This window comes from Pelecanus crispus, chromosome 3, assembly GCF_030463565.1.
Source record: "Pelecanus crispus isolate bPelCri1 chromosome 3, bPelCri1.pri, whole genome shotgun sequence".
Taxonomy (NCBI): domain Eukaryota; kingdom Metazoa; phylum Chordata; class Aves; order Pelecaniformes; family Pelecanidae; genus Pelecanus; species Pelecanus crispus.
This window is the reverse complement of record NC_134645.1, coordinates 20,976,090-21,001,642: the sequence shown is the minus strand read 5'-3', so window position 1 is coordinate 21,001,642 and position 25,553 is coordinate 20,976,090. Positions and strand designations below refer to the sequence as shown.

General features: G+C 36.0%; 1 protein-coding gene across 1 annotated transcript in view; it reads right to left on the bottom strand.

Annotated features, from left to right (window-relative positions):
• The window catches only part of RYR2 (ryanodine receptor 2), a 456,789-nt gene that overhangs the window by 105,644 nt on the left and 325,592 nt on the right, over window positions 1-25,553 (bottom strand). Inside the window, exons 50-61 of the mRNA XM_075706907.1 lie at window positions 24,673-24,893; window positions 23,331-23,421; window positions 20,000-20,140; window positions 19,022-19,185; window positions 16,765-16,843; window positions 16,034-16,123; window positions 14,770-14,907; window positions 12,442-12,519; window positions 9,297-9,372; window positions 6,504-6,630; window positions 3,027-3,142; window positions 1,370-1,434 (exon numbers count right to left, since the gene is read on the bottom strand). Coding sequence (XP_075563022.1) covers window positions 1,370-1,434; window positions 3,027-3,142; window positions 6,504-6,630; window positions 9,297-9,372; window positions 12,442-12,519; window positions 14,770-14,907; window positions 16,034-16,123; window positions 16,765-16,843; window positions 19,022-19,185; window positions 20,000-20,140; window positions 23,331-23,421; window positions 24,673-24,893 — 1,386 coding nt within the window. The remainder of the gene's footprint in view (window positions 1-1,369; window positions 1,435-3,026; window positions 3,143-6,503; window positions 6,631-9,296; window positions 9,373-12,441; window positions 12,520-14,769; window positions 14,908-16,033; window positions 16,124-16,764; window positions 16,844-19,021; window positions 19,186-19,999; window positions 20,141-23,330; window positions 23,422-24,672; window positions 24,894-25,553) is intronic.

Below are 25,553 nucleotides of genomic sequence, written 5' to 3'. Positions count from 1 at the left end.
CTGCCTTTGCTTATTCACTAATGAATTCAAAAGGCACTTTGAATATGCAAACACATACAAGCTTTTACATGCGAAAGGAATAAGCAGATTTTCTTAATTTACAATGTGTAAAACCTTCTTGACACAAAAAGGAGAATTGGGCTGACAGGAATCTGATGACTTTCAGCAAGGGGAAGTGCAAAGTCCTGCACTGGGAATAATCCCAGGTACCAGTTACACACTGAGTGCTGACCAGCTGGAAAGCAGCTTTGCAGAGACGGACCAGGGGGTCTCAGTGGACAGCAAACTGACCACAAGCCAACAATGCACCCTCACTGCAAAGGCAGCTGACAGCAGCCTAGGTTGCATTAGACAGAGCATTGTCAGCAGGTCCAGGGAGGTGATTCTTCCTCTCTACTCAGCACTGGTGGGGCCACCTGCAGTGCTGTGTCTGATTCTGAGCTCTCCAGTACAACAGAAACATGGACATACTGGAGAGAGACTCCAGTGAAGGGCCACAAAGATGATGAAGGAACTAGAGAATTTTTCAAATGAGGAGAGACTGAGGGAGCTGGGACTCTTTAGCCTAGAGAAGAGAAGGTTCAGGGAGGATCTCATCAATGTGTATAAATATCTGAAGGAAGGCTGTAAAGAAGATGGAGCCAGGCTCTTTTCAGTTGTGCCCTGTGACAGGACCAGAGGCAATGGGCACAAACTGAAACACAGTAGGTTCCCTCTGACCATCAGGGAACACTTTTTTACTGTGAGGGTGACTGAGCACTGGCACAGGCTGCCCAGAGAGATTGTGGAATCTCCACCCTCGCAGATATTCAAAAGCCATCTGGACATGGTCCTGGGCAACCTGCTCTAGGTGATGTTGCTTAAGCAGTGAAGTTGGACTAGATGACCTCCAGAGAGCCCTTCCAACCTCAGCCATTCTGTGATTCCATGATGGAGACATCAGCATGGTTTTAAAACAAGGAAAAAAATAAGGAAGGTGACACTGACATGTTCATAGCTGTGTTAATTCCAATAACTATTGCTCACAGTTATCTGCCTGAAGATTGTAAAAGAGAAAAATCTTCAGAATTAGACTAAGCCAGTAAACAGAAAATGTAGGGAGGTTATAAACAGCATCATATGAGTAGTTGCATATCATGGGGCAAGGAAATAATGAGAGTAAGAATACAGTACTGTAAATTTTTCACGTCTATACTTCATCCTACAGTATTTTCAAGCTATTTTTGTTACTACCATTTTTAATTAATAAAATAATGAACTTAACACAGAAAAGTGCCACTATAACAACAAAAATCATGTTCACTAACAAATACTTTCTCACTTCAACTACTTACTACGTTGACAAAGAATAAGCGAAGATATACCGTACTTTGGCAAAAAACTTGATTTCTTGTTCATATGGGAAGTGCTCTCCTTTGCCTCTGCTGCCACCATCTGCAGAGAGAAGAAAATTAAGCTCCCTGTCATATATCCTAAATACAGTCTACTCTGCATTTTTCTTAGAAAGTGTACACTATAAACAAATAATCCTGGTTATCTTTAGATGTAGATTTAAGATACCACAAACCATATATACTAGTTAAAGTGGCATTTTATGACTACCTCATGAGAAGAAAATAAATGTGCAAATATAAATACAGCAAATAAAATGTGTAAAGAATAATTGTCCAAGTCTTCATAAAAACACAGACATCTCATAGTCCAAAGAAATATGGATATTTTTGTGAGATAACAATCTAGTCCTATGTTTGTATTTTTCTAGTCATTGGTGACAATTTAGAAGCCTGAACTCAGATTCTAATGGAACACCTTTCTCCAGTCATTCCCAGGAGAAAGAGAATTACAAATTTTTACTTATTTGTGAATTTTGTCTAAAGAACAAAATTAATGGTTAGAACTACCCAACTGAAATTTAAATTGCGTCACTTCCCCTATTACTATAAAATTCAAATACTCTTTACAGACATAATCTGCTACAGCTCCCAGACTATTTACCCTTTATTTATTACCTTCTTTTTACTAATCCGTTGAGGGACATGAATGGTATTTGTTCCACCAGTCTTTCTAGTGTTTCAGTAGTTATTCGTTATCATTCTTGCAGTTATGCCATATCTATATAATTATGTAGAATGAAGCCATGATAATCAGGCATTAGCAGCAGAAGTAACTCAATGAGTTATCAAGGCCAAACTTTTGCTACTGTAAGTAATCATGGCATATAATAATTCATAAATTTGATAATTTCCACTTTAAAACTAGATAGACTTTTGGATAAGCATTGATTTATTCAATCTCCCTGCTGTTCCTGCCATTAATACTGTCAATTACAGCATCTATGCCTAGACATGAGGCACAGTGTATGTTATGTGGCATTGCAACTCCCATGGCCACACAGAAACTGCATCTGGCCAGGTTTTTTGGCTTTTACTGCTCATGTAAGAAGCTGACTTGGGTCACCAAATTTTTTTTTTTTTTTTTTTTTAATCTTTAACAAAAGCAGATCAAGTTAAATCGTTTCTTTAATAGCACTGTTGATGAAACACATGCTGAGTGTTTGTGAAAGAACATTCCCATTGTGGAGTTTGTTAAAGAGGCTTCTCTACTCAACTTCCTCCTCCAGAGAAAATTTCAGAATGGAATAAATGACTGGTTTAATTTGCTCTGTGAAGAAGAGATTACACATGAATAGTAAATATTAATGTGCACATGTGAGAGATTATCAATTTGTGCATAAATACAAGGGGGGAGCTAGTTTTCTTTTTCAAAGAGTGAAAGTTAATATAAATTTTGGCTGAACCCTTTTCACCTGATGAATGAATATGGGAAACTGGAATGAATATGGGAAACCAGAATGAATATGTGAACTACATAACTTTCCAAAATTCATCATCATCACCAACTATAGAAAACTAAAGGGAAAACTCCTAGTCCAAGAATGTGTCATTTTTTTGACATATTTTAGTTGTTTTTATAATATCAAACATCTTAGTTAATAATTCTTAAGAAAATGCACGGGAGTGCTATACCAAACTCCAGAATGTACTGATGGGCTTCATCCACATATCTTATAAGTTGCTGAAGGAAACTGTAGGCAAAGCGTTTCTCAATGGAAGGTGTGTCTAATTCCAGGTCTTTAAGTCCTCTGTAAAAAGAAGCAAGTCAATTTTTACGCATGCAGAAGGACTCAGAGCAGTCTTACCTCTCCATGTAGTCTGACGCCATTTTCTGTAGTAATGATTAACTGCTTATTAACATAAGAATTGTTTTGTGTTTGAAGTAAACAGTACTGTTACGCTTATTTAGGTTTTAAGCAATTTGTTAAGATACAACTCAGATTTCCCAAGTAGGTTACAGAAAAATGAGACTAGTCAATCAGATTAATCGAGTATCACTGTAATTTCTTTCCCTTACTTGTAAGGCATTAACGTGTTATATTTCCCTCCAAGGACTGATTCTTGGGTGAAGGAGTTTTGAAACTGCCAAAATACTTTGATTTGAACAACCAAACCAGAAGTAAATCTAGCCTCCCTCATCACGACTTTTCCCCAAAAGTCTGTTTGTAATGGAAAAACTTCGAATAGCTATGTAGCATTTGTGAAAAATCAGGGGAAAACCAAAACAAAGTGATGGAATTGCAGTTTACCTTTTCCAGTATGTTCCCTCATAGTTACTAGTCTCATATGAAAAGCATATCTTCTTTCAACAAGTATGAATCTGCAGAGAATGGTTCCATGATGTGGGCTGATGTCTGCTAGCAACAAGCTGGCAATGACATAATCCTTAATTCTGTAGGATCAGGACTTTAATGATTGCACATGAAGAAGCTATGCTTAACGAGCAAGGAAGTCAGTCACCCTACTGTCAGAGGCACCAAGTACATTAGTACTGTAATTTTGCAAGTTTAAAAAGTATACCTACTGAATATAAGTGCCTTTGTAGTGCGCATTTCTGCTTTAAAGTACAATATTGATGATGGTAGGGTTCACTTTCAGAAAAAGAGATTCTGGAACTAAACCAGCTTTGTCAGCTGATACTTGAAAGGGTACAATAGTGTCTGCTTCGTTAAGGTTATCTGATCAAAGACCTTCTCAATGCAAAAGGGGGTAATAAAAGGGAAGCCATAAACAAGAACAGATGGAGATGCAAACCTGGTAGACACAAGGGATAAAAGAGACAACACTGGAGACCAAAAGTCTCCAGTTACTAATTAATGGGCCATTAAGAAACTTCAGACACAACTCTGGAGAAGGCCACCTGGATTTTGTAACTCCTAAAAGGAGGGGACATGAAGAACACAAGGCTTTGGAATATTCGAGGCACATCAGTGGAACTACACAAACTAATGATGGAATGGGTAGCGGAGGAGGATCAAGGAAGAGCAAAGGGGAGAAAAGACAAAAAGGGGTATAAAAGGGGCCAGTCACATGTAAACCGTGGCCTATCAATACAGTTGCCTGACTGAGCCCTGCACCTCATCACTAGAGTTTGTCCTTTCTTCTTATTGAAACCTTTCTTAACTATGTCTCCGTGTAATCTCACTCACTATCCCATGTGTATGTGTGTGCTGCGAGGAGTAAGTGCCAGTTACTGGCAAGACCAGCATGAGTGGATACTCGGCCAGCAATTGGAGTCAGATGTGGGGTGTAGGTGCCCCCAGGCCTGTGGTGCCTGCTACAGCAGTGAATGAGGGTCTTGGCATCAGTAGGCCATAGCTTTTGGGAACATCTCTATGGGTCCTACAGACTTTGAGCCCAGAGTGCCAGCTACTGCAGGGGACTGGCCTGAGTGGATTTGGTGCTAGCAATTGCAGTCAGACAGTGGAGGTGGTAAGGCACCCCCAGTCTGTGGTGTCTGCAACTGGAGCAAGTGGGAGTCTCAGTTGCCAGCCACTGGGGTGGGAATGCTGTGTGTCCCAAAAAACAGCTAAGGTAGGGGGGGCAATGAGGGGACCGCAGGTCACAGGTCATGTGCCTGAGTGCCATGCACTTAGCAGGGGGCAAATGTTGGTATCTTCCTTAAACCCAGTCTGCATGAGGGTGCACTAGACTAGAATGGTCACTGTCAAATAAAAGACTAGAAAGAAATGTGTGCAAGGCATATGTGGCAGAAAGTCAAGTGGTAAGCAGACCAAAGAAAAACATGAATCAGATGCTTGTTTGTTTAGACCATGCAGTGGTCACAGGAGCAGCAGGTGCATTGAGTTTAACTTGACAGAAAGACCTGCATTTGACTAGCACAGGAGGATGCAGATGCAGCAGGAACTATTTACTAGATGATGGGTGTGTCCAAGTTAACGATTATCTTACCATCCCTCAGCCTTCCACTCCTCCAAACACCAAAAGCCACTTTTCACTTGTGTTTAAGTTAGACAGAAATAAAAAGGATTAGTCAAAAAGGAATGTGTAACCTTGAATACAGCGGAGGAGTCTTTTGTCATTTTGACAGGGGATGAGAAAAGAAACCTTTGCTGACTGACATCCTTCTTTGTACATCCTACAGCCATTGAAGGGAAGTAAATTGAATTATTCCATCTATCCTGAAAGATTTTACCTAGAATTATTAGATTAGCTTTGGGACTCTCTAAACTTGCTGAATTTCATCTGTGATATAAAAGAAAGGAAGTAGGCAGATTTTAAGTAGATGTGCTAGGCTAATTAATTCACAATGATTACTAAAATCCATCTCTGTGACTGTTTCATTCACTTACTAATGTTCAAGTCATACAAATCTCAGATACGCTTTCAGCCTTTCTTAGTGACTCACATTTCCTAAGCCATGCTGACAAGGCAGACAAGCCTCCAATTTAATTAAAATTTTATTCATGCTGCATTTAGTAGGTAAATATATTAAAACCAAAAGGAATTATGCATGTTATTCTGCAGAGAATAGCACGTATAAATACCAAATTATGAATGTTATGTTGATTACTACATTTATTCACTATTATTACATTTACACTGTGGATTGTTTAAAAAACCCACTTTTAAATAACATCACTTTTCACTTTAAAAATATTTTAATAACAGTACAAATTAACTCAGTTGAAAGAAATGAGTAGTAGGTTTTAGAAATAAAACTGTCTTATCAAAGCAACTGCATAGAAATTCCTATAGAGGTGCATGTACCTGACCTGTAATGAAGACTAAGTAACTCTATCACTTGTAGAAAATTAACAAGTTTACTAACAGTTGGATGCATGGAGACACATCAGAAAGAAAAAGCATGCTGCAATGTTGAGACGAGAGGCAGAAGACACACAGAGATTCTGGAGAACTCTGCTTGTGCCTTCCAAAAACCCTGCTACTAACTCTGTAATCTATTTCTTCCTTACAGTGTTCTACAAGGACATCATCCTTACTCCCAGGTACTGAAACCTAAAAATGACCATAGATTTTTCTTTCAATGAAAAACAAAAAGAGAAAAAAAAAAAGGGGGGGGGGAGGGGAAGGCTACTGAGGAGTATTAGAAACCTTCTGTGACACTAATGCTGAACAGAGAATTACCTGGAGACAACATATCCATTAATCTGTAGAAATTTCAGAATATCCTGTGCTTTTTCTCTGTCCTTGGCTTTTTCTTTGGCTGTGAGTGTATCATAAGGAACAAGAAGAGGATGGTTGCCTCCTCCTACTATGGAACATCAAGAGAGTTAAAAAGCAGTTAAAGAGTTATCTGTTGACATGGTAAGTCCCAGTATGTAAAAGCACTGTCATAATAATACGTAGCATGTTACAGTAAAATCTAGTCTGAAATAACAACAATGCACTTTCTGTTTCTTTACACAAACCTGAAAAATATTCAGATAGAAACTTTAGATGTGGTTGCAAACGTAGTTCTAACATAATCAATTGCTGCAAGCACCAGGTAAATATGTTGAACCTACTGGAAAAACTTTTAAAGAAGAAAACAGTACTTAATGGTTATGAATGTGTATTATAACTACAGGTTCATTCAATGAAACTGAAAATATTTCAATAAATACCACAACATTTCAAAAGAAAACCAAGATATAAACAAATATATAAACATATATAGAGTCCTGCTTTTAAACATTCTGATGACAACAAAAAGGGTTCATCATATCAACAGCAAGATATACACACATCTAAAATATATGGAAGTGATACAGTTCTACTTTATAGTAATAAATTAAAGACAGAAAATTAGAGTACATTATTCAAATGTGGTTCAGACAACCATCCAATCTGATCAAAAGAATGCTGCCGAAACAGAGAGGTCAACAGAATAAACTGTATTTGTATTGCTTACAATTAGCTGAGGTATTGACACCTCTCGGAAAGTAGATAGCTAATTTGGCAGGAAAATAAAGTTGCTATTGTTAATATAAATATCTGCATAAAAAACAACATTCTTCTTTAGAAGGATTTCACCTTCTAAAATCACCACCATACAGCAGAACACAATAAATTCCTATGATAATTGCTATGAAACCCCAGGAAATTTTAAGGGAAATTGTAATGATCAGACTTATCTCATAAAAAATACTACAGCAAATCTCTAGTAATAATATTTAAAAAAAAAAAAAAAGGAACAAATTCCCTCTAGAAAATATTGGAGACATATACTTAGGTGATTTTGTAAGCCAAATACTCTAAAATTTTTCCATTAGTCCCGCCTGAATCCATTTAAGTACATGCAAAATGGTAACCTATTGGGCAAGTCTGATGGGCATTTTTTTTGTGTGATTTGGGTTTTTTTACGAAGTACAGCCTTTAACATTGGGATAATTGGGTTTTATTCTATTATCACGCATATGATCTAATTCCACCTTATTACAACTAAAGACAAACATGCAAAAATGCATATAAGCATAGTAAGCGCACATGCCCTATCTATGGAAGTCATTAAGAGTATAATAGATTATTCAATTACAATTAATACAAGCAAAGTGTTCAATGAAGGGGAATGACACTTGCAATTTTCAGGTGGCTAACATAGTTGTGTATGTGAAAAGCCTTAAGTTAAGAATAGGAGTATTTTACATCTAAGTCTGCATTACTGTTCTGTTCTTTACACATGTGTAAAAAAAATATTTCAAGACTAGCATACGTATATACTGGAGGAAAAACTCCACACTCTTGAGGACCAGGTTTTGCTCAGCTGACAAATGCATCTACTTTTCACAGGAAGAAACTCTCCATCAGAAGCCTCTCTTTCATTCACTATAGCCACCTCTAGCCTTCTCAGTACTATGCTGCTTTCCCCAACACTACAAATACTATACAGTGTTCTCATTGAAGTTCTGCTCAGAGACTAAAATCTGCTTTCAAAACTGCCAAATACAGTAGATCCATTTAAATATCTAGTTTTCCTGTAGCCTATGATTTCCCGGACTTAGCCCATCTTGTGGCTACTTATCCTAAAGAAAGTTCTAAGAAAAAGGCTATAAAAATTAAAATAAAAGCTGTATTAAGGGGAAATATAACTAAAGTCATGGAAATTCATAGTGATTTATCAAAGACACTTCCAGGTGGAACTTTATTTTTTCATAAAACCTTAACTACTGTACCTTTGCTGGAAGCTTACAACTAGTAAAAAAGCAAGCACACAATTAAAAAAAAAAAAAAAAGGCCAAGCTGGGTGCATACAATTAGACCTGACACCTTCACATAAGACAAAACCCTAGCTTCAGTCATTTGCAAATGAGAACTTGCTGTTTCTCCAAATATCTTTTCCTCCATGTGCAAATAGAATGTTATCTGCAGAGAAAAAATTAGCTTTAACACAAATAAAGAAATTATTTTAACAGAGAGGAAAACCAGTAAGTTACACAATACATGACAAAATTTGTCATGTAGGTAAGCAGAGATCGTGCAGCACATGCAATTTTTATGTGGAATCACGAATCTGCTCTAGGTTTATCCACTTGTCAATTCAATACATGATAGTTAGTAAAAACCCTTTTAGATCTACCTGCAATAAAAGAGGTAATTCAAATTAAATCGGAGCCCACTGGGAAATAGTCTGAAAGATTAATGCTAGAAGGAAAATGTATTCATGTAGCTCAAATGTATTTGCAAGCTTTGACTTCTCTTCCTTTGATGTATTTGAATTGGTAAACTACTTCAAAAGGAACTGTTACACTCAGTACTATAAAAACTTCCAGGCACTAAAAATCACAAAATATTTAATTAAGAATAGATAGTTTGTTGTTTCTTCTTTGTCAATTTAAATTTGCATTCCTTTTTTTTTTTTCCAGTCTATTTTCTCAAATACATGACCTAAGCTAATCGTAGAGAACTTAAAATACTGTAAATACCTATAGTTAATATTACCTTTTGCTTCAAGCTCCATTTTCTTTTTCTTTGCCCATATGTTATGGTAGTTTTCAGCCATCATCTCAGCCATAGCCTTAGGAAAATGGAGAGCTTAGTGATATGTGTTGCAATGGTTAACCCCCCAAAAGCACAACTTTCTCGCTGATATTAAATAACAAGTTTTGTTTTCTGGGAGGTTCAATACAATCACACTGTAATGGTTCACTGAAAACAAGAGGTTTTTATTGAAAAATTATGATACAGAATTTGGTTAGGATGGGTACATGTATAGGAATTAGGAACTTGGTGCTGAAGAGAAAAGTGTTAATACGAAAAAGGAGGAACCACAAAGAGGAGTGTAGTCTGGAAAAAGTACTGGGGTGTCAGACGGGGACTTGATTCTCAAAACAATGCCAGCAAGAACCACCCGAAGGCCGTGGTTAGGGAAACAAAGAACAGCAAGCCAGAAGACTGAAACAAGATTTTTCCTGGTGGCTGTGGCAGACTGACTATAAACCCATGGATGTAGCCTGGTCGAGGTGGATACTCATTTGTGTGAGCACACTCTTAAAAGCACCAGCCATTTTACCAGGGACTCCATAGATGCAGCCACATTTTTTTATTCAGCATGACATTCTCCTCCACTGTGCACAACAGATAGTAAATCCTTCCTATAAAACAAACTCTTTCAGACCGGTAAACTGGAAGCTAGACCCCAAACTAAGCAAAACACAGACAAGCTCTCCAGTGTCTAACTAGTATGAACTACTATTTCAACAAGAAACAACTTTTTAAACCCACCCCTCCTGTCCTCCTGATTGTATACCCTCTAGTTTTATGCAGTGGTGGAGTTTTCTGTAGATTTCACTTTTCACTTCTTTCATGGACCTACAGAAACATTCTTCTCAGCTTCAATAAGGGTTTTGAGTAACCAGTACTTCCGAATACCAACTTTTTGATTTGGAAGAATACTCATGAATTCAGATAACAACTTCAAACTGGCCATATCTTGTTTGTCTATAGGACAATTTGTTTCATAAACTTTTCTCCAATGGATACATTACACATATGTCTCCCGTATGGCAGATGCCTTCTATCATGCAAACTCTAGTCCTGGTGTTTTGATAGTCCAGATTAGGACCTTGGAAGAATGTAGTGTAGTCTGGGTTTTCTTTCCTTGGAAAGCACAGTGCAATGAAGATGGTCTCTGAGCAAGACCTTGCTACTCATGGAGCCAGGATGTGACCAGGTGACCACTTAAAACCAAAATGAGAAGTATTTTCAGACATACCGTTTTAGACATGGTCATGACCCCTGCTAGCACAGTATATGCACAGGATGATATAAACATTAAATAGCACCAATTCTTATGTACTAGTTTAAAAAACCCCAAGCAACTTTGTTCAAAACAACTAACTTTTCCCAGCAATTTAAAACAAGGTTGAAGAATCTAACCCTGAACTCCAACTTTAAAGATACTAAACATTAAAAAAAGTTCAAAATTACATACAGTTCATTTTGAAAACTCAGATCTCATTAATACCCAACATGTTTGGATATTCCCTGAATGACAGTATCAGCACAATTAATACCTGAAATTCCATTTTAATTAAATTTGCTTAGCTTTCAAATGACAGATTTTGAAGCTGGTGTCAAAGAATACCTCTCTTCATAATTAAGGACAAATGAATCATAAAGCCAAACAGCTCTGCTTTATAGTTGAGGGCTACAAAGGAAATTAATTAATGACAAATGTTAGAGGGTATAGCATAAAAGAGTAAACAAGGGAGTAACAGAAGTTCTAATGCCATTTCTTTTGTGGTTTGTGAAAAGATGGTTACTTTTCTGTGGGTTTGGTTTACTCCATCATAACACTATGATGATGTTCGTATCAAGAGCTGTTTCATGAGGATTAAACAAAGTCTGCACAGTCTTTTGACTACGCTGAGTCTATACAAATGTTAAATGATGCAGACATGTAGATGTGGTGCTTAGGGACATGCTTTAGTGGTGGACTTGGCAGTGCTAGGTTAACTGTTGGACTTGATCTTAAAGATCTTTTCCGACTGAAACAATTCTATGATTCTATGTAATTATAATGAAGCTGTTCCATAAGACTGTGATGACAGAAGTAGTGTTACCAATTTTATTAACTCTTTGGAATGATCAGCAATCTACTAAACGTTTTAACTCAAGTATGATATTGTAAAGCTAGTCAGCAATCTACATTGGTTAGAAATATAAAACTGGAAACTATAAGATAGGAATCAAGGACGGGAAATCCAGTGTGAGAATTTGATAAGAAGCACAGTATAGCATATACTGTACAGTTAGCCAATTACTTTACTACTGCTGCTTGTTTCACTGCACTATGATGGAGCTCAGCTGGGCAAACTTAACCCTGTGTTTCAGGAGGGTTTTGTAGCCAGCTTTGAACACCATGTTGCCATCACTAGACTGGTACAAACACTCATGCTAACTAATTTAAAACTATCGGGTGTATGTCTACATAGTATTGTAACCATACTCACAGTAAATTAGTAAACTATAAAAACTAGCATTGTACTCATCAAACACATGAAAAAACCCCTAACTTTCTAACACCATTTGTTTATCAACAAAAAATATTGTTCCAAATAACAGCAATCTACTGATAGATCTGTCAAAATCCTACCCCCAACTTCTTCATTCTCTATTCTCATAATATTTGTTGTAACAATGGTTCCTGATTCTTATTTCTTCAGTTTAGAAAAAAGAGCAATGACAAATGTTTTGGGAAGATGGTGGAGAAATGAATGATAAATGGAAAAAAGCTGATGCTGCAAGCTCTTCTAAACATGATTCTCTTCAAAATGACAGATGTTCACAAAGAGAGCTGGGAAAATCAATCCAGGGCTAAAATAAACTTTGAAGCTTTTCCACATGAACCATGTCTTTTAAAGCGACAGAGGACCAAAGAGCAATGACGAAAAAGACCAAAAAACCCGCCAACCCCCCTAAAAAAAAAAAAAAAAACACCACAAAAAAACAAAAACACAAACCAAAATCAAAGCTTATCAAAGAAAGTAACATAAGGCACCAAATTTGTTTAAAATAAACTGGCAGAAAAGAAAAAATTAAGTTGTAAAAAAAAAGGTAGGCATATTAATTGTTTCTGACTTACATGTAAGTCTCTGGAGAGGGTGACATTGCTCATGTCAATTGCTCGAGGAGTGTAACCATGGGCTGTATCTACAGAGATCTGAATGACAAACATGCAAAACAGTGGAGTTACACAAACATTTGATACAAAGAAGTTAATGTTAACAAGATACTGAAAATAATGAAAGACCTTAAGGAAAAGGTCACTTGTCTATCTCTAGAGAGCAAAAGGATCCTATGTAGCCCAACTGGAAATACATCAAGGGTGGTAAACTTAAGTGAGATTTAGGCAAAGGTCTACATATTTTGTTCTTAAAGACAGACAGCCATCAGACACAAATCCCCCTCATTCAAATGCTAATTTCACTTGAACTCATTTAAGATTTCAACTCCTTGTGGATAATGCTGTACTAAAGTTATGATTAAATCTCTGCATTTTCTAGAGATTTCTTTTTCTCGGCAGGCAAAATCTCAGACAATCTAGTTTAAGGTGAATTCAGGCAAAAATCAAACTTTGAATTTGGCTTTTCAGCCCTATTTCTACATGTCGGAATAGAATCTACTAAATACATATCTCTTCCCTCCTCCCCACCCAGAAAATATCACCATTTTGTCATTCATTCTTTCTACTGCCCAAATTTGTCACAGGTTTGCTCATTACATTGACACAAATGTTTGAAGAAGGATAAACAATGACAGAGATTCCCTGGGTGGCAAGCCACTGATGCAGGAAATGAGGCTAGAAAAGGGGCATTGCTGGGCTTTCCTCTGTGGATTCTGCTGTAACAGATACATGTCCCCCACAGGTACATGTTCCTTTAGAAAGAACAGTGTCCAGAATTTTGTTCCTATGCCTCATATTATTTTCATGTGCATGTATATGGGCATGTACAAGGCCTAGAAGTTCAAAGGCCTCCTTTCAAAACACAGGTATTTTTGCGACAGAATAAGACAAAGGACGTACAAGCAGCACACAGTAAATAAATACTGATAAAATATTGTTTGCTAAAGCAAACAATGCAAGCATTGTTACATTAACATGAAGATCCTGATTAAATATTGTTAAAATTTCTCGACTGAACAGAGGAAAATGCTATTTTGTGTGTGTGTATGATGATAGCACAACACATTTTAAACACAGGATGAGTATTAATATGACAGTGTAGTCTGAAATACAGAAATATTTTTGGCTTCAGAAATTCTTCTAGAAAATTTATGTAATTTCATTATAGTAATGGAAGACTCTAACTTAGCTACAAAAGCTGGTTTCATATCTTGATATAATTTGAGTCTCAACTGTAAAGCTATTCATTCTAATGAGCTCCTTATGCTTAAAGTATATATGAATATCTCTGTCAATATAGTCTTTGGGGCTGGTATTATAAACACCCAAAAGTCAGGAAATTTGGAAGTCAAGAATTTTGGAAGGCACACTATAAAGTGTGCAAACTATAATGTGTAGTTTAGCCCAAGTGCTAAATCAAATCACTTGATATACACTTTCTAGGGCCTATAAAGAGTGGAGAGGCAGGTTCAACTACTTTTTCACAGGCACATCACCACTCACACATGTAAATAGTGCAGAGCTGAGTAGACACAAGAGGGAAAGATTTTTCCCCTCCCATTTTATTTCCCCCATTGGTTTGGCTCCATGTGTGTCCGTGTGAATGAAAGAGAAAGAGATTTTCCCCCCTCCCCAGTTTAATTGCGAAGTATCTGGAGCTCTAAGAGAATATAGTGCTAGTATTTCTCCATTTTAGCCTTACAGCATTTTGATTTAAGAACTCTATTCTAAATGAAAAAAACCTATCGTTAACATTTTCAGAATTTTGGCTGTCTATAGATGTAAACTTTATGCTGCATTAACATTGATGTTTGTATTAATTTTCCTTAAAAAAAGGAAACAAAAATAATTTACATAAGTACCTTTGTTTATTTCTTTATGTGCTTAAAGGCATCCATAGCCACCAAATTCCAAAAAATAGCAGACTAAAATCATATTAATACTCATTATTAATGTGTAATCACCTACTGATGTAAATAATTCCCCTAAATAATGTAGTTAACCTTAAATCAAGGGAACAAATACATTTCTATTTCAGCTTAGGTTTGGTTTGGGTTTTTTTTTTTTGAAAATGTTTATTAACATATTACTTTGGAACAGGGAAAGAAAGTTCCAGCTTCAGTGAACAGAAATCCAAACCAATCTTCAGGGTTGTACAATTGCTTGTGAAAAATGCTTTTGCATATTCTTATGCTACAGGTTTATTTCATTGCTTGTAAAATCAAAGATTGGAGAGCAGATTTTGCATGCCTTTTTTTAAAATAAGTTTTTAATAAAATGGCTCACTTGACTGGTTTGAGATATGCGACGCGTCCGATTATACAGTGCCATGGAATCTCCCTCCCGTGTTCTTTCAATTCGCCATCCCCATGCCAGCATAGTTTTTAGTGATTCTTTGATTGGCCATCGATAAATTTCTTTCTCCTAGAAGGATGCACATGCAATAATTGCCTTGTTTATTATGTAGCAGTACAGAGCAAAAAATAACTACTCTGCTTTTGCCTGGTTGTACAGAGATGCAAAGAAATGTACTGAAATCAGCCCTTATGGCCCAGGGATACCGCAAAGAAGCAAATAAATCATGTAAGATATTAAAAAGTTTATGTATCATTTCAGAGGTGGGCAGAATAATTCTGGCCTTGCAGGAAGCTGATGATCACAGGGATAACCGTGTGAATGGCATGCTCAGATATGAACTCAAAGGTGGAGCAGCAATTATCAGCACTGTTTTGTCTGCTACATGAAACAAAAAAGACATAATCATAGGATCATAAAAAGAGTTTATGTTGGATTGGACTTCTGGACATCATCTGGCTCAACCTTTGGTTGAGGTCAGATAAAGCTAATCTAATTGGGCTATCAACGGTTATCAATATTAGGTTATCTAGGGCTTGCCATGTCATGCCTTGAATAATTGCAGTGCAGGTGATTTCACCATTTCGCTGGACAACCTATTCCAATGATTAACTTGTCAAGATAAGGAGGATTTCCAGAAAGCATTTCTGCCAAAGCAACTTACACCTTTTGTCCTGTCATTGTGCATCTCTGTGAAGAGAATACATCCATCTTCTCTACAACTAGCATTTAGGTACTGGGAAACTGAGATTATATCCCCATCAGCTTTCTCTTCTTTAAGCTGAACAAACCCAGTTCCTTCAGCCTTGCTTCATTTATCAAGTTCTCCAGCCTTCTAATCATCTTCATGGGCCTCTGCTGGAGAGCAGACAAAGCCTAAACCTGTCTTCACTAACCAAGTAGGCATTCCTGTATGACCTTACTATCAAAATATACTGGCAATATGACACTTCAGTTTCACCATAAGTTATGCCATGTAAATTCAGCCATGAGAGAAAATAGGTTGAGTGGCCTATTTATTGTACAATAAAACCCTTCTATCTCTTTTTGAGATGTTGAGGAAGGCAACAATCACACATTAACTGACATATTCTAAATAAATTTTTAAAAAGTTATGTAAACACAAGGTGATATTTTCACAGTGAATGAAGCAATCTTTCGATCACCCTGGATCAAGAACGAACAAATTCCTTACCTTTTCAGATAGTAACTTATATTGTTTCATTAATGGTTGCACTTTTGCAGATTCAGAATACGTTTCACCATATGTCCATCCATTGGCAAACTGAAAACAGTAATAATGTGAGAGGAAAAAATGGGGAAAAGCAAAAAATTATGAAAAAATCCTATTTTTATTGGTACAAAGAAACTAAAAAATGCTTCTGCAGAGCTGTTCGCTTAAAATTTCCTTTTTACTATTTTCTCAACCAACATTTATATTATCTACATATAATGAAATTAATTGTGTAGCATGCCATCTTTCTGAAAATTAATGATTACACAAAGCTAATGTTTCAATACATTTTTCTTTTAAAGATTTATATAGAGCAGAATACTGTGTTACAGTTGAGGAACTGTTTTTAATATGGGACACACAAACTGCACAAAGGAATAAAAACCCTAAAGAAGTTTTCTGGATAAAAAATTGAAATTTCAAGTCAATAAAACTCTTAAACAATTAGCAAGTATATTTACTCAAAAGTCAACAAGAAAAATAATTAAATTGTGAATCACTACTTTGAAATACTCATGTGCACTTACAGAACTTTCCCCCGCAATGCATTTCAAGAATATATCTTTATATCTTACCTACCTACCAACTTGTAGCATTATGAAAAATAATAATATTCAGAGTAAGATATTTTAAAGAGGAAACGGATTCGAATAAAAATTCTGATTTTGCTTTAACAGGAATATAGATTTTACCTTTTCCATTGACCATTTGTCATGAGAGTGTTCTGCATATTTGTTAATGAAATATTCTAGCTTTTCAGGGATTGTAATGCTGAAAGTGAAGAGAAAAATAGCCATTATATCACACATGCTAAAATGTGAATGCTTTTGTTTTGAAGAAAACTTTCAAATAAATAATTAGTAGTGCACACAACCATTCAAAGCATTCTACTGTGCTCTGTATCCTCGCATACAGTTTGCTCCAAGCCCCAGTTAAATCAAGGAAAAATTCTGACTTATTTAATGGGCACTGAATGAGAACCACAGCTGTTGTAGGAATTTTACTTCTTCAACACACATGTGCAGGGAAAAATCAATAATGATACAGAGCACTCATGCTTTTTGTCACATATTTCTATTACGAACATTTTCTTAAGATTAAAGTTATAACTATGACATAGTTTCAGAAATACAGTGGCAACAATGCACATGTCCATTATAAACTAAGTGTGCTAATAGTCCTTTTTGAAACACATCATCTATTTTATATATTACTATGAATTTTTTTATATGCTTGAAACACTATAACTTACGACAACTCAAAAGTTATATGCTCAAGGCTTTATTTTCCAACACCCCAGTGAATATTAAAAATATTAAAATCCTTATTAAAAATAGAAAAAAACCCACAAATAAATACACTAGCCCTTCAACAGGTGTACAAGACAGTGCAGAAGTTAAGGTTTCTTAAGCAGTAAAGGAAAAGCAGCTATCCTTAACTGTCAAACAAGCACTAGAGACCAAATCCTCTTCCAGAAATAATTTCTCAAATATCAGTATTTTTCTGCATCTGCATTCCTACAAATGAAAGGGAATAATTGCTTCTTGATTACTTATGAAATAACAAAATCTTCCCTCCTAAGACAACAAATTTTTGCAGCAAAAGTGTTACAGTGCCATCTACTGTGAGGTAGCAGTCTGGTTTTCAATCTTCAGTCATAGCGTGGGAAAAAGCAGAAATGTAAAACGAAGTTATGTCAGAGTAACAGTTTGCAAGAGCCTAACCACACACAAAGGTCAGAAAATATTCATCCAGCATGGTCATCAGGTTTTTTTATTCTTTGGAGGCGTGTATTTCAAGGGGAACTCTCCTAATAGTATAATACTTTGAATAATTTCAGAAATGCAATAAATTGGCAAGTACAATAAGATTATATTATCTATAGCTTCATATAAATAGGTCTAGGACTAGAAAGCAACGCGATGCAGGATTTGCGTGTTAAAAGAATATAGGATAGGTTGGAAGTGATACTGACAGAAGCAGTGCATTCTTTGTCTTGAATCATCACAGAACTGTTGACTCCTGTGGCAATGAAGTGACTGATGATTTAGGTAATGTTAAGTAACATTTTCTGAGTTTTTCAAATATATTCTGGCTATCTACAATTTTCCTCTGAAATGACACCAGATAAAGTCATCTTTGATTAGCTAAATGATAGTATAATATCCTTACTAAATTTTGTTAAATCTTCATATATCTTAAATATATCTTAGATATATATTTTGATGGACATTGATGTGACTTCTATATTCCAGCCTAGATTATGGCTTTTACTACCATATTTCAATGTACAAGCATGCTGTACAGAGGTATCAATCTACTGACGGCATTCTGTGTTCTGAATGTTAATACAGACAAAAAGCTCACAAAGGCAATTGAATCAGGGCACAAAAATCCCATTCAGATATGTGTTTTTCTGGCTAATGTACTTAAAAGAGCATGGGTCAGAGTCCGACTACCTACAGAGAGTGAAGATCTTTCTGCCCAATTCCCCATTATTCATGGTAAAAAGAGATTATATGAATGCATGATCATCATCATTTTCTGTAGGTACACTGCCATTCACACACAGTGGAATCAGTGTCTCGGCACATGTCGATAATGACAGGGATGGTGTAGACTAGTCTACTTTTTCTGCTCCTAAAAACACACTGGTTGGTTTGCAGCAGACATACAAAGGTAACTGGAGACTTCTATCTTCAGGCTGAAAATGCATTAAAAATGTTCTAGGTTGACCACAAAATTAGTTACATAACTGGATATTTATTGCTTTATATGATTTAAAATAAAAAAAAAAAAAATATAAAGCTAAGGTCTCCATTTTATCTAGAAGGTAAGCGTTCAGAAGAGAATAAAAGCTGTAAGTTCACATCATACCCAACAAAACTCCATCCCTCTTTTATACATTAATGATAAAAAAAAAATAGTTGCAAGAAAATAATTCCTTACTTTGATGTATCAACAGGTTGAGGATTAAAGTTCCCATCTGAATCCATTGAAGACTGTTTTTCCATCATATTGACATAATTTGATTCCATATAGTCTGGAGGTAAGGCCCCTGCAACTGCGCTCAAACAAGGCAAAGCCAATTTGAACAGTTCTTGTTCATACTTCTGTGGAACACACAGGGAACAGAAAGTGAGTAGTGAATGGAAGCTCTCAGCATATCTGCTGAAACTGATGTACCTATATGTGAAACCTAGCAGCCACAGAATGGCTTGCTTTCTTAGTGTCACGGTGAATTTTTGTTCTGAAAATAAAGGAAACTGACTGTCTAAAGCATATTATACCCTACAGATAAAACTAGGATGGAGTCTTGCTCTTGCTAAGTAAATGGGAAAAGTATTGACTTCACTGGGAGTAACACTAGGCATTTTTCATGTCTGGGAAGAGAACATAGCACAGCAATATGCATAGCATTTCTAAATACCTAGATTTGAAATGAAACTCATGAAATTTTAAGTAGGTTGGTTAAAAATACTCACAGAATGAACAGTAAGTACATGCCAAGGTGTATTATTAAACTTTTGTTCAACATAGAATTGATTCAAGGGTGATGAAACTACAACTGCTAAGCAAAGGACTACTCTCTTGGTTTAAGGAAGGAGTGTGTGAGGTAGAAAAGTGCAGCTTTCAATCACCTGCAGATGCTTGAATTTGCTTTTAGGGTTCTGAATTGTAGTTGACCTGTACAGATACACCTCAAATTACTTCATCAGCTATATAATTTTTTTAATGAGAAGACAAGATGGTATACCTACGTTAAAGCAGAAGCTATAAGAGGAAGATTTAAGTTTACTAAGGTCTATATTTTCCCTCTAAAGTGGATAATACAGTGTTGATACAAGCTGGGTAAAAATGAGATTAAAGAAAAAAGGTTACACAGTAAGGCTCTTACAGTAGCAGATGGATATTAAAATTAATTACCTTTTGAGACAAAGCATCAAAAATACCCCAGAACAACTTTCTGGATAAATGAAGTTCTTCTTCTGAGGCAGCACCAAAGTTACCCCATCCACCTGGCAAACAATAGTACTTCCAGCATCTTTCATAATGATTTGTCAGCAACTAAAACAGAACATATTTTGAAAGCAAATAAAATATAACTGTTGATGTTCTTCCATTCTAGCACTCAACCATTAGACAGACACTGCCAGAAGAATTTCTAACTTTTACCAAGAAGCCATGTTGTGTATCTATTCTTTAAATCATTGGTGGATATGCACACGTAATGAGCAATTCTTTCTTTTAACATTAGTGGCATATGCAAAAAGCATGTGACAGAGGGTAATTTTGCCCACCACCACAATAACTCTGACACTTCAGCTGAAGACAAGAATTCACCTCCATGTGTGTGCCGCTATTCCAAACATTGCTGCTTGGTGGGTAAGATAGTAGAACCATGATTTCACCTAGTTCCCAATTATTATTTACAAGTCCGAGAGCTATTCAACAATAACTCCCTGTGTGACTCATCTCTTCTGTGAGTTGTAAAACCTGCCATCAGTCCACCCTCCTGCACCCTATTATAATTGGCAGAGGAGCTTTATCCTATCTCCCTCTCTTTCATTAAATAAATATTTCAGGGATACTTTCTTCTTAAGTGGTGACAAGATTCCAGATTATCAGGGAATGAAATGGTGCAAGGACCTGCTACTGGGTATTTGCCATACTCAAACATCACAAATCTTGCACTTAATGTGCCCTCTATGTCCCTGAGTCACAGACAAGAAGAGGAGAAAATTAGTTGTATGTCTGTCAGTAAAGGCAATCCCAAACAAAAAAATTTCAGCAATAGCAAAGTATGAAAACCTAGTCCTACTCACGGGCAGATTTCCCTAAGGCACAGAATGATCTTTCTAAAAAATTTAGCTGGAATTTTAATTCAGAGTTTATTTTAACAGTTTCTCAGAGAAAGAGAATTGTTTCAATGTCACTTTGCAAAGCATGTTGGCAAAATATTACAAGTCACAGTCAGTAAAGAGCTGACAGGATTCCCTTTTTTCCAGTCAGAACAAATGCCAAGATGGAAAAATGCAGATATTCATAATGTAAATGCACAGAAATAAAGACAGGCATTAAAAACAAAGAAAAAGCCCTGATGTATAGAAGTGAGGCTTTTGATAACCAAAATTTAACCTCAATACTGTACAGTTCTATTATACTTTTCATGGATCAGAAAAAAAAAAAATCCATATAATGCATTTGTATGTCTTCAGTTTTAAATAATCTATTATTATCTATTTACTATTTAAATTGTCAGATGATTAAAGAAAAAAGGGAGAGAAGAACTTACATGTCTATGTAATGTAAAAAGACAAAAGTTTTATCATTCATGTAGAACCACAGGGGTCTCAGAAATATGGACTCTAAGAGTCTCAGATGTATTTGAAAATGTTTTTTTCAAAATAAGTTCTATTATACAACAGCCAGACTTCAGGTTTGCTTTTGGACAACATGTAAGTGCTAATATATATGTATATATTTTTAATTCTAGCCAAGAGTAAAGGCAGATTTACTCTTAGAGCAGTCCCTGATGAAGCACTGAATATGATTTAAGAAGAAATAAAAACAAGGCAGCCCTATTCCAGAATTATACAGGAAAATTACACAGGAAGAGCATCACAGATTTGAATTCACATGCTGCCTAAACTGAGGTAATTTTTAGTTGTAGAAACCAGCAAAGGTATTCACAGTAGATAGCACTCTATTCTGATTTAGCCTTCATGATTTCCTCCTCTCTTCCCATTCAAAATTACATTTTCAGATGCATGATTAACTGGTAGCTGTCTCTTTAGACATCTATAACTTGTTTGCTACCACAAGCTCATAAGGAATATGTACGGGACTTTCAGATCAGAAACACATTAGTGGATAAGAGTCCCTTGCTAAATCACTGAAAATCAGTTTACTGTCTGTGAAATCTTCCAAAAGTTCTAGTTCTATCTTCAGATAAAGAGTTCACTTTCCTCAGAAACTCCTATTACTTGTTTAGGCGTCAATGGACAAAATGATTTGCCCATGCTAACACCATTGTTCTTTTCATATCTATAGTCTCCCGAAGCCTGACTTGCCAAAAGGATCTAATAATTATTTCCTTCCTATTCACTTCAGCAATATGGGACAGTCACTGCAGTCACGACCCTCACGAGCAAAAAAGCTGCTGTCCTAGATGAACAGATCTCAAGGAGCATACATAGCTACCCAGGGAGCACCAAGTTACTATTTGGTTTTTGCAGCACATTAAATGTCATAATACACAAGAAAGGTCCCTTTCAGGGCAGTATACTAAATTTTCAACTGCTTTTCTCACACATAGGCACTAAAGAATGGCTGCTCTGGCATCTTCTTTTGACTGAGCACTTCTTGGGGGACACAACCAAATTATGACATCCTTGGCAGGGGAAATACCATGCAGCAGGTCCTGGCTTTGAGACTAATGATTTAACTCCTCATGTGAGGTCAGAGACCATAATCTGGCTAGTAGAAGCCTGCATAATTCTGAGGGTATTTGGCAAAGAAATCGGATGTAAAATGCAATTAATCCTGATATATGGCTTTAGAAGGATAAAGAAATATTAAATAAGAAAAGGTTAAATATCTCGTTCAAAGTTGTGGTGGGAAAGCACTAAAAAAGACTACTGAAAAACAGCAGTAGGTAAAGTAGGAAATAATACGTCTCTTAGAACTGCCAAAGAAATCTGAGGAATCTTTAAGGAATGTGTCATCTCAGAAAGGAAAAAACACATTTTTCTTGTGCATTAGGAATCAGAATCAAAGATATGGAGAAACCTGTGGGGGCTGAAAACAAAACGGAAGATTATTAAAAAACATGTATTGCTTAGATTTCCAAGCACAAACCAAAAAAAAAATGTCCATTTTCCAAGAGCAGGAAAAACCAGCACGGAGGGCAGAAGTAAGGGTACGTACAGACTACCAATTGCTATCTTCCTTTGTGCACTGGAGTCTGACCCCTGCCCGCAAGGGTTTTTCTATTCTGTTTCCACATAGGCTTAAAAAAAATGAGGACTTAATTAAAGGAGAAGCAAACATTAGACACAGACTTCATAATTCCATATGGATGGATGTAAACTAGACTGAACTCCTGCCAAAGCAGCAATTTCTCTTTAAGAACTATGGTCTTAGATTATTGCAGAGTGGAGATAAGGTAACAAAGATAGAGAATATTCTCCATGCAAGTATTTTCTGTTGCATTTTGTTACAAGGAATGCTGTTGAATATTAAAATATATTTTTACCTTGAGAGGCATCTTTGCATGTTCATTTAATAGAGGAACATCAAATACTAATCTTCTCAGCAAATGCTGCATCATGGAAGGCCGCAACTGCCTAAAGGCAGACAAACAATTTCAAAAGAGTGTATCAGCATAATTTCATGTAAATAACTAATAAATACATTAAAGCAACCTGTCAGTTCTATGCCATTAAAATTCTTCAAATTCATAAAGTAATAGGATTTTGCTTATGGCACTAAAAAAATGTGTCTGAAAATCAAATGCTTTACAGGAGCAGAGGAAATATCTGATCTATAGACAATCAGGAAAAAAAACCCCTGAATTCTGATATTGTGTATTATGATCACCATGCCCATGAAAAAAGGCTATAACATTAATTTCTTGTAATATATCTCAATGACTCTTAAAAATATCCTAGAAACAGAGATGTAAGAGCACTAACTCTTTAGATGTACTAAACAAGACATGCAGCAGTGGGCACGAACTGGAAGGACAGAAGAAATAGGTATAGCATGTGTGTTAGAATGGCACGGACATTAAATCTTTCCAGATAAACAGCAAACACTGGTCCATTTTATTGGTTTTTATCAAGATAATTTATATATAAATGGTCAATGTGATATATTTTATAAAGAAATGCTGTACAGTACTTTTTTACAGTACTATAATACAAATGTCTGTCATTTCTGAACACATTTCCACATTATGCAAAAAAAATTATAGTGAAATATTCAAAAAACTCTGGTGATTTGAAAGCCTAAATGTTGCTAACTTTAATTAGAAACTGAATTCATAAGTGCCTAGTCGACTTCTGATAATTGAGCCTGTAGTTTATAAAAAAATTGAATAAATCAACTGGTTTCGAGACTGCAGATATCCAGACAAAATTTGTCCCATAGGTGTCAATAATGAGGTATAACAATACTAGTCATTGATTAGGATTTCAGATGTAACACAACATAAACATCTCCACAGAACTATATAATTTACTGATCATCATCCATACTGCCAATCTGTACAGCTAAAAGTATTTAAATGGCACTTCAGTGTATGCACAATTCCAAATTTCCAGAGCTTTGTCTTTTTGCAGTACATCCTCTTTGTTAATCTCCAAGGTTTTAACTTAAAAACCTCAGTAATAACAAAATAACTGAGGACTGCAAATGAGTGATTAATAAAGTTGCAAATTGAATACAGTGTATATAAAAGTATCATAATCATCTGCCAGGAAGAAAAAAAAAATCTTAATTATGCTACAGTGGCATAATTCTGCATTCCTGCATTATAAATATCATAGGTTACGTTATCAAGTAGCATTTCTGTACAGCCAGGAGTATTTTCTTACCCACAGATAGACAGCAAACACTCTTCAATAGAATCTCGCTGAGCTTTGGTAAGAGAGCAGCCCTTTGAGAGTCTGTACACAGTATGTAATAAGGAATCGATGAGGGAAGCATGGTGCTCTGTGCCAGCAAACAGAGGAGCACATCTGGTCAACAGAGGCAAGACTGCTGTGCAAAGGTATCGATTCAGAGCCAAAGCCATATCCGTAGCACTTAAAGCAGCCTACAAATTAAATTGGAAAGAAATTAGACTTGTCCCAACAATGTTGTTACAAATGAAAAGAACTTGTTTGTTTTTCTTTTGCAGTAGTTATAAAGAGGGAAATTTCCAAAACACACAAATGAGGTTTTGATACCTACTGGAAGCTGGATGCCTAGTTTCTTTTCCTGCTTCTAAAGACTCACAGATGGCTTTTGGTTTGTTTTTAATGAACAAAAACATAAACACTGAAGGTAGCAATTCAAAAAACAAAACAATTTTCAAGACGATATTAAAGAATGTCATAGTTGCTTAACAGAACACTCCAAAATCAGGTAATATCAATTAAGTCTGCATTTAGAAAACTCAGTATGTTTCCGTATTATGATCAAGCCCAAGTTCCAAGTGAGGAAGAAATCCTCACCTGCTCTTTCTTAAATAACAACATAATTATTTTCAGAAGAGCGTTGACATAAAAGGTCAAATAGGGAAATCAAAGTCCGTGTCTTAGCCCTCATATAAGCTCTCTGAATCTGATCTTTCTGGACCAAGCCAGCTAAGAAAAATTAGATGGAAATAAGACCCTCAGAAAAAAAGGCAGCAATTTTGAGAAGGTACTAAAACAAAAATTTAATGATTTCCAAAATAACAATGTAGGTGTCCCTCACAAGTGCATGGAGATGA